Raw genomic sequence first — 16,147 nt, 5'->3', positions numbered from 1 at the left:
TTGGGACTCTGGTGAAGTTACAGCAAAGGTCCGGGAGGTGTGAGCAAAAGCAACAGAGTGATGGAGAGGCACAAGGAGAAGAGTATCCAGGTAGCTTGCTTTGGCAGCTTGCCCCTGCCCCATTGGAGGCTCCCGCAAGCGTTGCACCGAAGAACGTGAGGTGCGACTTCCTCAGCTGAAAACCACCTCAGCCAGGAACTTGCTGTTCTCCCAGCTCCCTGGCCATCTGCAAAACGGGAAGGAATCAGTCTAGAAAGGTCCCCCAAGTCCAGCATCCTGTTTCCAGCAGTGGGCAGCCAGGTGCCTCTGGGAAGCCCCCCCAGCATAGCGTGAAGGCAAGAACCTCCCGCACTGGTGCTCCCCCAGCAGCAGGTATTCCGGGCTATGCTGCTTCTGAAGGTGAGCCGTGGCTTGTGACTTTCCTCCCCCAGGAATCTGCCCGTCCCCCATTTTCGAGCCTTCCAAGCTTGTGGCCATCACCACAGCCTGTGGTAGCACATGTCACCTCCTAAGGACGCACTGTGCGAAGAAGGACTGTATTGTACCTCTCCTGAGTCTCCTCCCCATCAGGGCTGTGAGGTGATCCCACTTTTAGGATTATGAGAGAAAAAGGGGGGGCTCTTCCCTCTGTCTACACCAGGCATAATTTTAGAAACCCCTATCAGGTCCCTTCCCCCAAACATCGTTTCTTTTTAACTAAAAGCCACAAATCTTATGAGGAAGGTGCTCCTGCTAATCTTGGTTGTGCTTCTCAGCATATTTTTCAACTCTATGATGTCCGTTTTGAGATGGGGCAACCAGAACAGTACGCAGTATTCTAAATGTGCTAGCGCCATAAATTTGAGTGATGGAGGGGGGCTCAGTTGTAAATGATGTTATCATAACTGGCATTCCTCTAAGTGAGCTTTATACAACTTTCCCAAATCTGAAAGACAGTTTTCGTAGAATTGGCAGACCTCAAAAGGCCACCTAGACCAGTCCTCTGGCCAACACAGGAGCATCCGTGGAACAAACTCATGAACACGAGAGCCAACCCAGGCAGTGAAGGAGACATTGCCTCCTGCTGCAGACCCAAAAGACTAATAACATAAACATTAAGACCTTCTGCACTGCCATATTTTAAATCAGGGGTGCTCAAACTTTCAACTTTAGGGATGCTGGACCTTTAACAAGTGTATAGAAGAGAGAATTTCAGCAGGTGCAGCTTGTCATCTGTGAGATGACAAGTTGCACCTGCTGCAATTCTCTCTTCTATACACTTGTTAAAGGTCCAGCATCCCTAAAGTTGAAAGTTTGAGCACCCCTGATTTAAATCCTCACTCCAGTGTACATTAGGCTAAAGGACACATATTCCAGATTATTTACTGTGTGTTTGCTCCCCTTAATACTCTTTAACAGTAAATAATAAGCATTTACATCGTGCTTTGCAGTGTTCAAAACACTTCCACATTCATTATTTTGTAATCCTTAAAATAGACCTGTAAGTAGGCCAGTATCATTACCTCCACGCGGCAGATGGGGGAAGGCTGAAACTGAGAGCATGAGTCTTGCCTCAGAACCGCACCCAAGGTCAGCCAGGTGGGGTGCTGGCTGGGGCTCGTGCCCATCAGAGGATCCGCTTGTCAGTGGCACCCACAGGGGGACGGTGGGGCGCCTTGGAGGGCCTGTGAAGGGCTTTGCCCTGAGGCCCTCAGCACTGTGCCACCTACTTGGTTCAAAGGAGAGACTAAGTTCACGCCAGCGACACGGCCATGCCCAGCTCATTCTCCTGGACACCAGGCCTCACCGCTCTCTTAGCTTCCACAGCCAGAGGGTGGGCTTTCCCCATTCTCTCAAGAAAGATAAAGTAGGGACTCAGCTCCCTTTTGGCTACCATGAGCATAAACAGAGGAGCACTCCTTGAAGAATTAGTGTGGAACATAAGGACTTAAGCTTGTCTTATTATGAGTTTAGGAATTTCACAGCCTGGACCCTGGGGTTCTCATGCTAGCTCTGCAAAGAAAAGTGGGTCTAATGGTTAAAAGGGAGGAGGAGTTGTATGCAGGCAGCACAGAACTCCTTGCTAGCAGCTGCCAGGGGCGCTAGGAAGCCAGGCCCGTCGACTCAGTTTAGATGCGCTCAGATGAACCCTCACAAAGCACACAACTGGATGGTGGACTGCAATTTTAGGGAGACTGCAGACACAACCAGGTCTGAGAGTCGCCACAGCTCCTGTCTTTGCCACCAGCACAAAATGATGGTGCATTGGCAAGCCTCCATGCAGAGAGATGGCCTGTGAAACCTGCCTAATAGTTAAATACATCCCATAATTTCCATTGTCTAGTGTGTGTTTTCTAAAGAGGTGCTAGGCATAGATCTGCCTGAATGTCCATATCATCCTTTGATCTGGATGCCTTTCATTTAACCCTAAATATGTGAGGCCCTCATTATGCAGTGGGATGGGAGAAGTACTCTGTGCATGCTCAGAGGCACTGGTTTTAATCTTCCTTCGCAGGCTTTAGGTCCAGACACATCAATCTTCCACAAGGCTCTAAACTTGAAGGAGATTATCCAAATGGCATTAATATGGCATACATATTAATTTGTACAGCGTACAATCCACAGAAAAGTTATCCTGCAGTGTTTCCATTCATTTCAACTGAGTATATGCAGGAGACCTTCCCAGTGCGTAGTGCCCCATATCTCAGATCTGTCTGTCCTCTACTTTCTTGCACATCAGAGCATCCAAGTCTGGCTCTGCCCAAACCTCCAGAGATGTTTTCCAAGCTTCCCCATCTCCCACAGCCAAGCCCCTCACTTTTAAGCAGTTAGAAACACTATCAGTAGAAAACAAAAGAGGTTTTCCTCTCCCAACTGATGGGCCAAGACAATGAGATCGGAGAGAGTCATAGGTTTTATTTTGCAAAGCAGGGGATTGTGAGGCTGAAGCTGTCATGAAGCAGGGCCTACAAACCCATTAAGCCCTGTTCCTGAATTCCACAAGTGTTAAGGTGGTGGCTCACCAGCAAGAAAGGTCACTCTGTACATGTTCAGAGACACTAGTAGTTGGCAACCTTCAGTCTCGAAAAACTATGGTATCGCGCTCTGAATGGTGGTTCTGGAACAGCGTCTAGTGTGGCTGAAAAGGCTGATTTGGGAGTGACAATCCCTTCCACAATGGGAGCAAGTGTAGTGTGTCCCTGGTCTGTCTCCCTGGCTGTGGGCCTTCCTTCTTTGCCTCAGTCTGTTGGCCAAGTGTCTCTTCAAACTGGGAAAGGCCATGCTGCACAGCCTGCCTCCAAGCGGGCTGCTCAGAGGCCAGGGTTTCCCACCTGTTGAGGTCCACTCCTAAGGCCTTCAGATCCCTCTTGCAGATATCCTTGTATCGCAGCTGTGGTCTACCTGTAGGGCGCTTTCCTTGCACGAGTTCTCCATAGAGGAGATCCTTTGGGATCCGGCCATCATCCATTCTCACGACATGACCGAGCCAACGCAGGCGTCTCTGTTTCAGCAGTGCATACATGCTAGGGATTCCAGCACGTTCCAGGACTGTGTTGTTTGGAACTTTGTCCTGCCAGGTGATGCCGAGGATGCGTCGGAGGCAGCGCATGTGGAAAGCGTTCAGTTTCCTCTCCTGTTGTGAGTGAAGAGTCCATGACTCGCTGCAGTACAGAAGTGTACTCAGGACGCAAGCTCTGTAGACCTGGATCTTGGTATGTTCCGTCAGCTTCTTGTTGGACCAGACTCTCTTTGTGAGTCTGGAAAACGTGGTAGCTGCTTTACCCTCTTTATTATGGCTGTGTCCTGACATGAATAATAGTGTCTGGGGTTCAAGTCATGCCCTATAGTCCTTGCCTACATTGCTGAGATGCAGCCACTTCTGGGGGGCCAGCTGTTTACACAGGTTGCTTGTCACTTCCTCTTCCATCACTTCCTGTCCTAGACGGCGCCATCGCCTCTCTTCCCCACGCGCACCCCCCATCGACTGCCCTCCTCCCTTCCCTTCCACTCAGCTGTCTTGCTCTCTCCCCTCATGCTTGGCTGGGCATAAAATCATTTGAGAAAAAGAAAACTGGGTCAGCAATGCCTGGTCTCCACCAAAAGTCCACCATTCCTGCCCCTACAGTCCCCTAGAGGGTTGCTTCCGTCAGCTGGCTTTGAGAAGAATGTCATGTTTTAGGTGGTGGTGGTGGTGGGGGGAGAACTGACATAAAACCTTCAGTTGTTTTGCCCAGTGTGTAAGGCTATGACCTTGAATTGACTCCCCTTATTAAAAAGAATTCAGATCCAGATTTCCCATCACACATCAGATCCAGATTTCCCTTGCCTGCCCCACTGGAGATGCAATGGTTGGAAATAGGACTGGGAGGGGCAAGCAGTGCGGGCAGAGTGGGTTTCTTTCAACAGTGTCTCCTTGCCCAGGGGCATATACCAGGCTACAAAGCAGAGAGAACTGAAGATGGAAGAAAAACAGAAAGAGGAAGATTGTGTGTGTGAGTGTGTGTGTGTGGAGAGAGAGAACGAACTGAAAACTGCTTCCCAGCATCCTGTGCTTGGTTTTGGTTTGTGAAATGAGGTCCAGATAGCCCTAACCCTGCACATCACTTCACCTTCTAGTGGCAGGAACAAAGGACCTTCCATTAAACTGGTCCACGAACCCACTTCAGAAGCAGTGGCTTCTCAAGCATGGTAAGCCTGAGAGGGGGCCCTTCAGAAACAACTCCCAGGAAACTGAAGGGAGGAAATGGAGACAGAGACAACCCTGTGGAAAAACAACACGAGGGAAGATGGAGGTGTGGGGGGAAACATTGGCTGCTAACCACAACGTGGTTGCCGTGGTACAGTCAAGTTGCTGGCATGCATAGGTTTGCTGGGAGACAGTTGCCATGGTGATGGCTGAAGGGCCACCCCAGGCAGCCAGAACTGATGTGACTGCGTTGCTGTGGGGTAAGGGGGGTGGTTGGAAAAGAGAAGAGGAACTGGGATGACCAAGGAAGATCCAATGACTCAACCTCTCTCCTCTTCCTTGAAAAAACGGGGGGGGGGCATCCTACTAGCCATCCTCCGAGTAGGCCTGCCCTTCATTCCCCCCAAAGTGGAAAGGGGATAAGGAGGACAGGCACTTCATCTGCTTTCCTTAAATGCTGGCAACTCATCCTCCTACCAGTGCCATTGACCTGGGTCTGGAAAGGGGGTGGGGTCAGCACTGAACCACTAGAATACCCAGGGATGCCTAGGAAGAGTGCTTCAAAAGTGCAACCAGTTCAGAATGCCTCAGGCTGATTGCGAACTGGGGTGTGATCATATTTTGCCAGCAATGGAAGATCTGGGACTGGTTCTAACACTTTCCAAACTGGCCCCTTTGACAACACAAGCATGCATGATCCTCTCACCTTGAGGCTTTTCTGCTCAATCAATGGGGTGGGGGGCATAACCCAGCCACCACCCCACACACTGCTAAAGTACTTGTATATTCGCAGTGCATACAGCGGGGCAGTTTGCCCCATGTGATCATGCACAAAAGCCCCAGTGTCCTGGGAAGCAGGCGAAGCATGCATGCTACGTGTGAAGAGGGGCTAATCGATGTCCAGTAACAGCATTCAAACCAGTCCCTCATCTGGCTTCCGTTTCTCTATGTTTTTTTAACATGGGTGCCAATCTAAGTCCTGTATGTCTGACCTATAAAGCAGTCCTAAATGGAGAGCAGAAAACAGGAAATGCACCACCAGGTCCAGGAGTGGAATCCAGGCTTCAGAAGACAAGAAGCCTTCCTTCAAAAAATGGACATTTTGCCCAAACGAGGACAACGAAAGGAACATAAACTCTGGCAAAAGAAATGTCAGGTGATAATAGGGGATGCCAAAAATGACTATGAGAAGCTTATTGCTAAAGAATAGAAATCAAGGTAAGCAGCGAAATAAAGCTTCTTTAAATGCATCAAAAGCAGGAAGCCTGCCAGGGAGGTGGCTGGAACATTAGAGAGCAAAGAAATAAAGGAGAAGCTTCAAGAAGATGTGAAATTGCAGAGGAGTGAAGTTTTTGTAACAGCGTCTTCACTGTAGAAGCTGTAGGGCAGATACTTGTGCTGCGACTGACCTTCTCGGGTCAGCTATTGGATCAAATTGATGTGATGAGGGATAGGGTTCTAGACAGCCCACAGTAAAATTAAAAACTAACCAATCACTGGGCCAGATGGCACCCACCCAAGAGTTCTTCTGAAACTCAAATGTGAAATTGCTGGTTTTTAACAAGAATAAGTAACTTGTCCTTTACATCAGCCTCCAAGCCAGATATATGGATTGTAGCATTAATAGATAGCTCAAATGAAAACATCAGTCCAATGGATTGAGAATCAGACTCCATTCATCTTCTAATTCCTCTATACAAATCTATGGGGAATACTGCATACTGTCCTGGCTGAAGATTCAGTAGGAGCCAAATGGACTCTGTTTTTGGTAGCTAGGCAAGACCAGCCTGGAGATTAAAGGAGAGTCCCTCCCCTTGAGTTCTAGTCTATGTGACCCTGCCTGGCTACCATGAAGGGAAGCTGCCCAGCACTTAAGACTGACCCTCTCTGGAAACACAGAAGAAAGGTACAAAACAGGTGTGAAATGAGGAAAGGGCACAATGACTGAGGTTTTTTAGCCAGGATAAAGGCCATTAAGAGAGGATGTGATGGAGACATAAAATCGTGCATGCTGCAGAAAGACGAAGAAGTTCCTCTCCCTCTCTCACAACACTGGAACTAGGTTGGGTCATGCAGTGAAACTGATTGGAAGGATGGGCCTTCCATAGTTCTTCACAGGGAACGTACCTAGTCTATGGGATTCACTATCATAAGATGTGATTATGGGCACCCACTTGGATGTCTTTAAAAAGGGACCAGAGGTCTGTCACTGGTGGGGGGGTCATGTGCCGTCTCTGGGTTCAGCAACAGCATGTCTGAATCCAGCGAACAATGGCAGGAGAGGGGTATGCCTTTCTGTCCTGCTTGTGGGGTGTTCCCAGAGGCAGGTCGTGGGCCATTGTGGGAAATGGGATGCTGGACTGGATGGGCCCCTCAGGCCTAATTCAGCAGGGTTCTCACCATGTTCTTGTGGCTCGGATCCAGGGTAGCCAAAGGACTGCTTTCTCAGTTTTTTTTTAAGAGCTAAAGATCTCCTAAGGATCTCCTTTTTAAGAGCATCTCCAAGTCAGACAGGTGGCCTCAGAGATGATGGCCTTTTTTGCAATGGGTTCCAGGCTGTGGAATGTCTTCCCTCAAAAAGACACATCAGTGTTCACTTCTTTTAGACGTGCTTTACTAACTCCTGATTTGACAGGTTTTACTGTTTTTGATGGTTGGGGGTTTCCTCTGTTCCTATTTTTTCAAGTTTGCTTTGTACAGTATACCAGTTTAATTTTATCTTTAGTTTTGTATTGGTTTTTAATTTTCATGCACTGCCTTGAACTTCTGTTTGACAGAAGTTCAAGACAAACTCTCTCTCTCTTTCTCTCTCTCTCTCTCTCTCTCACACACACACACACACACACACACAAAATCTGTTATTATCTGTTATTAGATTATAAAATCTATTATATACAAAAATTCTATTTTGCATTTTTATATACAAGAATAAGAATTTTTCTATATATTTTTTAATCACATACAACTTATCCTTATTCTCATCATTTTCCATTCACAATCTGTCTCAAGTAACCTTAAAAAGTTAGTTCAAATCAAGAACTTCCCCAATTTTCACCATTACTTCCTATTCTTCAAAATTTGGCTCCAAATGTTTTACACCTGCTGGAGACTGCCTGCCCAATGAGAGCCAAACATCTCCAGACATCTCATCTAGCTAAAGGAAACTCAGTAATCTTGTCAGACGGTTTTCCATTGTATCTTCAGTTGGTGTTTGCTTTCCTGAATGATATTTCAGTAACTTCTGTATTTTGTACCAAAACATTGGAGTATACCTGTATTTTGCATTAACTTAGGTAAACCTCACTTAAAGTTGCTAGACATCCTCTGGCACCAAAAAGCTAATTTGTATTTTAGCTGACACTGCTGGCCCTGTTTACCTGCATCCTGGTTGATTAAGAAGAATTCCCTCCATTCACACCCAAGTTACCTATTGGTACATTAAAAGCAAACACCCTAAGTTACACATTTATCCCCCAAATATTCTGCTTACACGTAAGCAACTTTTCAATATCCTTAAATACTAAGAGGGTTTGACTAGCAAATGGTCACTCTCCTGAGTGCCCAAACATGGAGTCACTCTCCTGAGTGCCCTAACCCTCCGGGGTGTCCACTCTCCGGGGTGTCCACACACGCTGCTCACAGAAACTGCTGCTCACAGACCAGACGTCCAGACGGGCAGCTATGCCTTGCGCTTTGAACTCTTTCTCTTCCTTCACTCCCCTTGTTCCCTTCTCTCCCCATCTTTAGCTAGCAGCTGGGGTTGGCAGAGGAGGGATCCTTGAAATCCCTCCCTACCATTCTCTTTCTGATTTCTTCGGATGCACCAAATACACTCTCACGACACTGCACTCACCACTATAGGACACTCTGGTTAGGGCACTACAATAGCCCTTTACTGATTTCTTTTGGATATCTATGTTGTGTCCCTTTTAATAAAGCTGTAATCATTTATTGGAATATTTCTCTCAGTCTCTTCTTTCAAAGGAATTTTTGCAGAACGCTGGTTCGCATCCAGTCTAAGATCCCAGTGCTCTACGGTCCAACAGAGCAGGTATATTAATTCCCCTAAACAAATAAGAACATAACATAAGAACATAAGAACAGCCCCACTGGATCAGGCCATAGGCCCATCTGGTCCAGCTTCCTGGATCTCACAGTGGCCCACCAAATGCCCCAGGGAGCACACCAGGTAACAAGAGACCTGCAAGGCCTCCTGGGAATTGTAGTTAAGAACATAAGAACAGCCCCACTGGATCAGGCCATGGCCCATCTAGTCCAGCTTCCTGTATCTCACAGCGGCCCACCAAATGCCCCAGGGAACACACAAGGCAACAAGAGACCTGCATCCTGGTCCCTTGCATCTGGCATTGCATCTGGCATTCCCTTGCATCTGGCATTCTGACATAACCCATTTCTAAAATCAGGAGGTTGCATATACACATCATGGCTTGTACCCCGTAATGGATTTTTCTTCCAGAAACTTGTGCAATCCCCTTTTAAAGGCGTCTAGGCTAGACGCCAGCACCACATCCTGCGGCAAGGAGTTCCACAGACCGACCACATGCTGAGTACCTAGCTCATTTGGTAACAGCATGTCCTGAAAATACCTGCTTTCAGAAAGATAAGAAAAAGGAAGTTTTCCCCTCCCCCGTGTTTGGAACTTACTGATGATGTAATAATCCTGGTTGGTCTTGAACTCATGTCCCCAGAGGTTGGGGCTGTACTCCTGGAACTTGATCGTGAAGCGCATGTCGTGTTCTGGCCGGTCACAGGTCAGCAAGAGGTTTGGGCTGCGCAGGATCTCGCAGCGTTCCGCTTGCTCCGTCTGGACCAGGTACAGCTTGTAATATTCGTAATCCTCTGTGGAGAAGGGGCCCAGTGGCACTGAGCGTGGGCAGATGAGGTCCAGGCGGTCACCGATCTGAGGGTACAAGATGTAGCCCCCCTCATTCTGGAACCTGCAGGGGAACAACTTAGCAAATGAGCCAAACAGAGCATGTGGAAGGCAATGGACAGCAAGACTCCAACACAAAAAGCTCACTTCTTGGGGGTGGGGGAAACCATATAGCAGGTTCCATCGGAAAGGGCTGGGAGCCAGGATTCCAGTGTTTTCTAGAAACAAGGGGCCCTGGGGGGTTAGGCACAATGTGAAGGACGTAACGCCATCACCTTGGTCTGAGTTTGATCAGCACCTGGATAGGAAACCACCTGGAAACTCCATCAATGTCAACTGAGTTCCATGATGAAAGAAAGGTGAGATAAAAATGTATTTTACTAAATAAATAACCAGGATACCCGGGTTTCCAGAGAGAAGGGGACTCTCAAGTAAAAGAAGATATTCTGGGGCCCACACCTGCTGTTGGCAGAGAGGACATTCTTGTTTGTAGGGACATGGGTGGGGTTACTTGGTAGTGAGGCACTCTGTGCGTTCTCAGAGGCTCACCCTGTAACTTGAAAATAGCTGCCACAGTGCTGTGTTACTCTGAAACATGTCAATTTTTCCATCATCCTCCAAAGACAGGGCTTTTCAAACTGGGGCATCGCAATGCCCCAGCCTGTGGGCCCTGGCCTCTGCCCCCTTAAGGGGACACTTACCCAAGTCTCCTGCAGCCTCCCCAGGGTGCAGGGAGCCCGGTGCAAACCTTTGTTAGGGCTCCCCACAGCAGTGAAAGTGAAAGCGGAGCGACCCACGCACCCCTGCTGCCTCCGCTCCACCCCTGCAAGAACTTACAGTGGCTCAAACTCTCATGGAGAGTTTGAAAACCACTGTCCAAAGGGGTCGCTATGTCTGGTGCGCCCAAAACAACGAAGAGTCTTGTGGCTACTTAAAAATGTTGGGATAACGTGTCTTAAGACATGTTAAAAACACTTCCAGCTACATAAAATGTGCAGTCGACAGCCTACCATGGCTCCGCAATCCTTCCTTCCTATATTCTCCTTTTAAGCTGGAGACAAATATTGTTTTAAGAGAGTTGAAAATGGTTTGAGAAACATCCCACATGATATGAGCCAAAAATTCTTTAGTCCTGCTCTTACCTCTGGTCAAAGAGGCTTTGCAAATTTCTGGAAGAATACAAAACACATGCTTTACCAGAGGCAAAAGTGGGAATGTGCGTACAAAATACCAGGAGCAAGTCCTACTGCAAACCAGCTTTGACTCTCTGAAAACCATATTGTCTCTGAAACCTCAATTGTTTCATATCTTTTTCTTATACCTGAGTGTTTAAATTTATAACTCGCTCTTTCTCAAACTTTGAAGGTGGGCAACATTTTAAATCAAATGCTATTAGAAGGTAAATTAAGACTGATTCAAGCACCAAAAACACAACAGATGTTAACCCCACCTACGTATTTATATGTTTTTTGCTTCCTCCTCTTGTGTGCCTTTCCCTACATCTGTCTTTCATTGCATTTCTGCATCTCCCCCCTCCAAAAATCAGAAGAACCCAAAAATCTTATGGTCCCACATGGCCTCAGAGCCCCTCCCTGTGTGAGTGAGCACCAGAGGACCAACAAGAGATTCCAGCCCTGCATTCAAACCTGTTGACATTTGACCCCAGAGCTGCTTGTTCCAGTCCCTGGGGATCTATCAGCTGCCAAATGAGATAATAGCAGGAGGGAAGAAGGGGTATTTTGGAGACCTGAAGGGTTAGACCAGTGGTGGAGGAAAACCAGGACTCTTGGGTCTGCTCCTAGCTCAGCAGTCCTAGTTAAGCAGTCTGCATTAAGGGAGAACTGACTTGGGCCAGTAATGGTTTAATGTGAGCCAGCGCCTCACCTCAATCTCCCTCCCCCCCCCCCTCACAAAGTGCAAATATTAATGATTTGCCTTACAGGACTGCTGTGAAGATGAGTGCGCTAATGGTTGTTCAACCATTTCACATGTTAACGGCCTGACCATATGCATGTCTATTCAGAAGTAAGTCCCATTAAGGTCAATAGGGCTGACTCCCAGGTAAGTGTGCATAAGATTGCAGCCTAAAAGTATACAATCCTGGCAAGCAGGGCTTTCTTGCTGTAGGATTCAGCGGTAAATGGAGCATTTCTGCAAGGGGAGGTGCCAGGCTATGCAGGACCATTCAAGTCTGACCCGGGAGGTGGTTTCTACCTGTCCTGGAAGAGGTTCCATGCCCTGTCAGGAATTCATTGAGCCAGTGGGATTGCTCTTAGACTTGGCCTTATCTCTAGATGCTGAAGTGGCATCAGTGATATAAAGCGTAACACCTGTGACCTCTCCTGGATGAAGGTCTAGTTGCTGTTATCAATGCTGTGGAAACTTCCAGATTACGTTACTGCAGTGTGCCAGAGATGGGCCTTTGAAGACTGCTTGGAAACTCCAGGAGGTTCAAAGAACAGTCGCTAGACTGCAGTATTGACCAGGACTCGTCACATGGAACACGTCACATTGGTCCGTAAGAGTTTTACTGGCTACCAATCCATTTCCAAGCGCTGTGTCTGCGTTTCTTTTAATTTTGCTCTGATGCTTCTTTTGGCTGCTTTCTTGTCTGGTTGCTTGTTGGTTGTTTTATTGTTTTTTACATTTTGTTCTTATGACATATTGTAAGCTACCTTGGTGGCCCCTTAAGTGGGACAGAAAGGAAGCTTAAAAGCATTTTAGACAAAAATTCAATAAATTTCTAAGCACTGGTTTTAATCTTTAACATCCACTGTCTGGGACCCAATTATCTAAAGGGCTGCCTCCTTCCACACAAGCCAATCTGAATACTGAGGTCCTCCTTCTGAGGGTCTTTTTAGAGGTGAGACGGGGGAGAACAGGGCTTTCTTGGTGGTATTGACTTGCTCGTGGAACCGTCTTCCCAGAGAGACTGGCACTAGGCACACACGTTTTGTTATTTTTCTAGTCCGTTTCTTTTGTACGGCAATATTTTATTCTAAACAGCATTTAACATTTTCATCTAACTGCTTCTGGTCCCCCCCCCTCTTATTCTGTTTCTGCTTTTAGTTTGTATTGTAATTTATCGTTTTATGGTTTCTTTTCAGTTGTGAGCCATTCTGAGAACTTTCGCTTACCTGAAAGGTAGGGATATATAAAATGTTATAAATATATCAACGTACACTGCTATTGCTATTTTTTAATTTAATTTTTTAAACTTCTGTAGAGGTTGGGTGCTTCCCACTCAAGCCAGGGAACTCTCAGAAGCCTAGCAGGAGGGGGGGCGCAGTAAATACTGCAGACGTCGCAATGTGCTGGCCACTCACATTCAGAGCCATTCTAAGCAGCTGATGGCAATGCACAGACAGCGCATTGTGGTGTCTGCAGAACTTACTGTACCCCCCCTCAGCTACACTACTGGGAGCACTCACATGGCCATTATAAATAATGAACACCACCAGGTCTTCCCATTTCTCTTTCAGCAATGTCTCATCACTTCATGAACCTTTTCCCACTCACAGATTTGGGGGGGGGGACACCTTTCACTGCTAAGAACTCAGATACTGTCTCCCCTCATTTTTTTTATTTCGTTTTAATTTGGGGATACCACTGACCTTGGATCTAGCCCTGCTAAAGTGCTAAAAATAACATCCATTTTATTTCATTGACAAGGAAGTCCCTAGGAAATGTTCTGAAGAAATTTCAACCTTTTTTCTTTAGCAAACCCACACCTTTTCACTAGGCGACTTTCCCAAACCATAACAATAAAGTTTGTAATGTAAAGCACACGTGGCACATGCTGACTTGACAACACAACCATACACAAGCAAATGTGTACACACAAGCAACACAACAAAATATACATCCCTACCACCACTGCCCCAGGAGTTTAAGGCAGCATCCACACTTGCCTGCCTCCGGCCACAAAAAGGGGGACCCCTTCCCATACTACAAATAAAGAGCTCCATCACATCCTTGAGCAGTGTCCCTCTGCTGTGCATCTGGAGTGCAAGAAATGCCTTTTGCATGGCCTGGCGCAAGTAGCAATCTTGAATACCAGACAGTCACATCCACCTTTCCACCTGTTTCTGCAACATGGGACGCAGCCCAACAAAATCACTGTAGGAGCCATGGCCTATAATATGGGGCAGAGAGCGAGAGCCCATAACACCCATGCACACAAAAAGCCAGACATCACTGCACCCATACTGGAGAAGCCAGGAGCCTGGTTCAGGGATGTGAGGTGGGGGGGAGGCAGGTGAGGCAGAGCCTCCCTGTTGTAGTCGTTTGAAAAGCAGCGCCGCCGCCATGTTTGAAAAGCAGCGCCGCCGCCATGTGAGGTGAGCTAGCGCACTCAACCCACGCGCAGAGCTAGCGCACCTCACATGGCGGCGGCGTTGCTTTTCAAACGACTACAACAGGGAGGCTCTGCCTCACCTGCCTCCCCCCCAACCTCACAACCCTGGCCAGGTTCCTTTTCTAACCCATAAGGTTGCACTCTCTTTGGTGGCGAACCCTGGTGTTCTGGTGACCAGCTGTCCCCCAACTTGGTTGACTCTTCTCCTCCAGGGAATGCAGACGGGGAGACTCCGCTACCCTCCTCCAAACATGCCTCCCTAGTCTTTTCCAGAGCAGGCTTCCCTCCCTCACACACACAATCACACACACAAGAGCCCACATATCCTGGTGGCAAACCGCCCCCCTATGCAGAATCCACACACACACACACACACACACACAACACTAGGCCCCACTTTCCCCTCCAGGAGCCCATGAGTATTTCTGGAAGGGCAAAATGCCTACAGTTGCCATAGCAACACATGCCAACTGGTGGTGATGGAGGGGCTTAGTCTGAATGAGTGCAGGAAGGGGATGGGCTCAGTTCTAGGGCCAGGAGAGGGGACAAAGCCTCCATTTGGGGAGGGGCTGCTGCTGCTGCTCCTCCCAAGCAAATGCCACTGCTTCTTAGTCCAGACCCAAGTTTGGGGGGATCCCCCTGCCCTGCTCTCCCCCTCCCCATGCCTCCCTCCAGTGCCAGATGGGGTTGGCTTTGTGACAGAACTTGTTGCTTCCTGCTCTGCAAGGGAGCCACCCTCCCCCCCCAAAACGCCATCCAGTCTACTGCACTCCCCCAGTCCCTGAAATGGGGTCATGGGCTCAGCTGGAATTGGAGCAGGGGGTTGGGAGGGGGAGAGGAGATGGAATAGGAAGTGACAGCTCAGGAAAGGAGCTAAGGAGCAAATGGAAAAAAGCAGCCGAGGGAGCAGGAGACCCTCCACCCATAACGGGGAACCCAGGAGTCCTGGAACACAATTCTCTCTCCAACTCAATGAGCTCCCCTCTCCACAACACACGCACACAGGACGAACCCGCAGTTTAACTGACCAATAGGAGGGGCGACGGGGTGTCCATAAATGCCAACAGTCCAAATGCATTTATGAGAACATACGTGCCACAAGTGCACATGCACAAAACTTATATGACTAGTCATTCCTTCTGAAGACTGCTAAGTTCGTTAAAGTGAGGGTTCGCTGTGTGCACACAGATTCCAAGGGACCCAGGTGCCCTGACTCCCAGCAGCCTTTGCTCCCTCTCTCTCACACAGCTCTCCAATCCACCGACTCTCAATCCCACCTTCTCAATTCCACTAGGAATTCTTGCCCCCCGTTTCTCCAGCCAGAAAACCCTACTTCCAAACAATCCAGGTGTCTCTCCCAGCATACCCCTCCCCTCCTGTTCCTAGGCCCGGTCAAGAGTCCAGAAGGAATTTAATCTTTCTTCTCCTGGTTAAACATTAGAGACCCCACTTCTCTCCCCTGCCTGTGTGACCCTGTGGCTTGCTGGTGTCCCGTTCTAGCTCACTGGTGTGAGACGCTTTCTGATTCTTATCATCGATGGGGGGGACACCCAACCTGATTGCCTCAGCACCTTATTCTTAATGAAATAATTAACTCTTCCTGACCTCCCTTGCCCTAAAACTGAAAGGAAGGTCCATAGCTCACAGAGCCCCCTTGTTCAGCACTGAGATGCATCTGCCACAAGCTCTATGTATGTGTGTGTGCACTGCTGATATAGGAGTTTGTGTAGGGCTGAGATATAGCTGCCTCTGTGGCTGAGCAAATAGTTACTTATCAACCCTTTCCTTGGTGCTGAGAGGCAACTGTCTCTGGAACTCAAAAAGTGTTGAATTTCTAATAATATACAAAATGCTAAGACCTGCTCTCAAATCAGGGGTTTTTTTATCTGGCAGTTTTTACCCCTAACCTGAGATTGGATGCATTGTCAGTAATTGCTTAGCGGTAAGGAAAAAAAGACACTCTGCACATACTCAGAGACACTCCCACGACATTCTTGGGGGCTGAGCACTGTGACTCACAACAAGTTCCATGGCCAAGTCCTGGGTGGAGGTGGCTTTTCTACATGGATGAGAGTTATTCTTTTATGATTTATTATAGCACCACCAGCGCATATTGCACCTTGCAAAATTCCACAAAGAGACACATTTTTGCCACAATAAACTTACAACCTAAAATAGGCAACAGGGAAAACTCAGAGAGGGAAGAGGGATTCATCCAGAGGGGTGGCTA

General features: G+C 47.9%; 1 protein-coding gene across 1 annotated transcript in view; it reads right to left on the bottom strand.

Moving 5' to 3' along the window:
• Positions 1–16,147, bottom strand: part of EFNB3 (ephrin B3) — a 45,310-nt gene that overhangs the window by 6,070 nt on the left and 23,093 nt on the right. The window contains exon 2 of the mRNA XM_066629081.1: positions 9,332–9,624. Within this exon, the coding sequence (XP_066485178.1) occupies positions 9,332–9,624 (293 nt within the window). The remainder of the gene's footprint in view (positions 1–9,331; positions 9,625–16,147) is intronic.

Source organism: Tiliqua scincoides, chromosome 5, assembly GCF_035046505.1.
Source record: "Tiliqua scincoides isolate rTilSci1 chromosome 5, rTilSci1.hap2, whole genome shotgun sequence".
Lineage (NCBI taxonomy): Eukaryota > Metazoa > Chordata > Lepidosauria > Squamata > Scincidae > Tiliqua > Tiliqua scincoides.
This window is presented reverse-complemented; position numbering and strand designations above follow the sequence as displayed.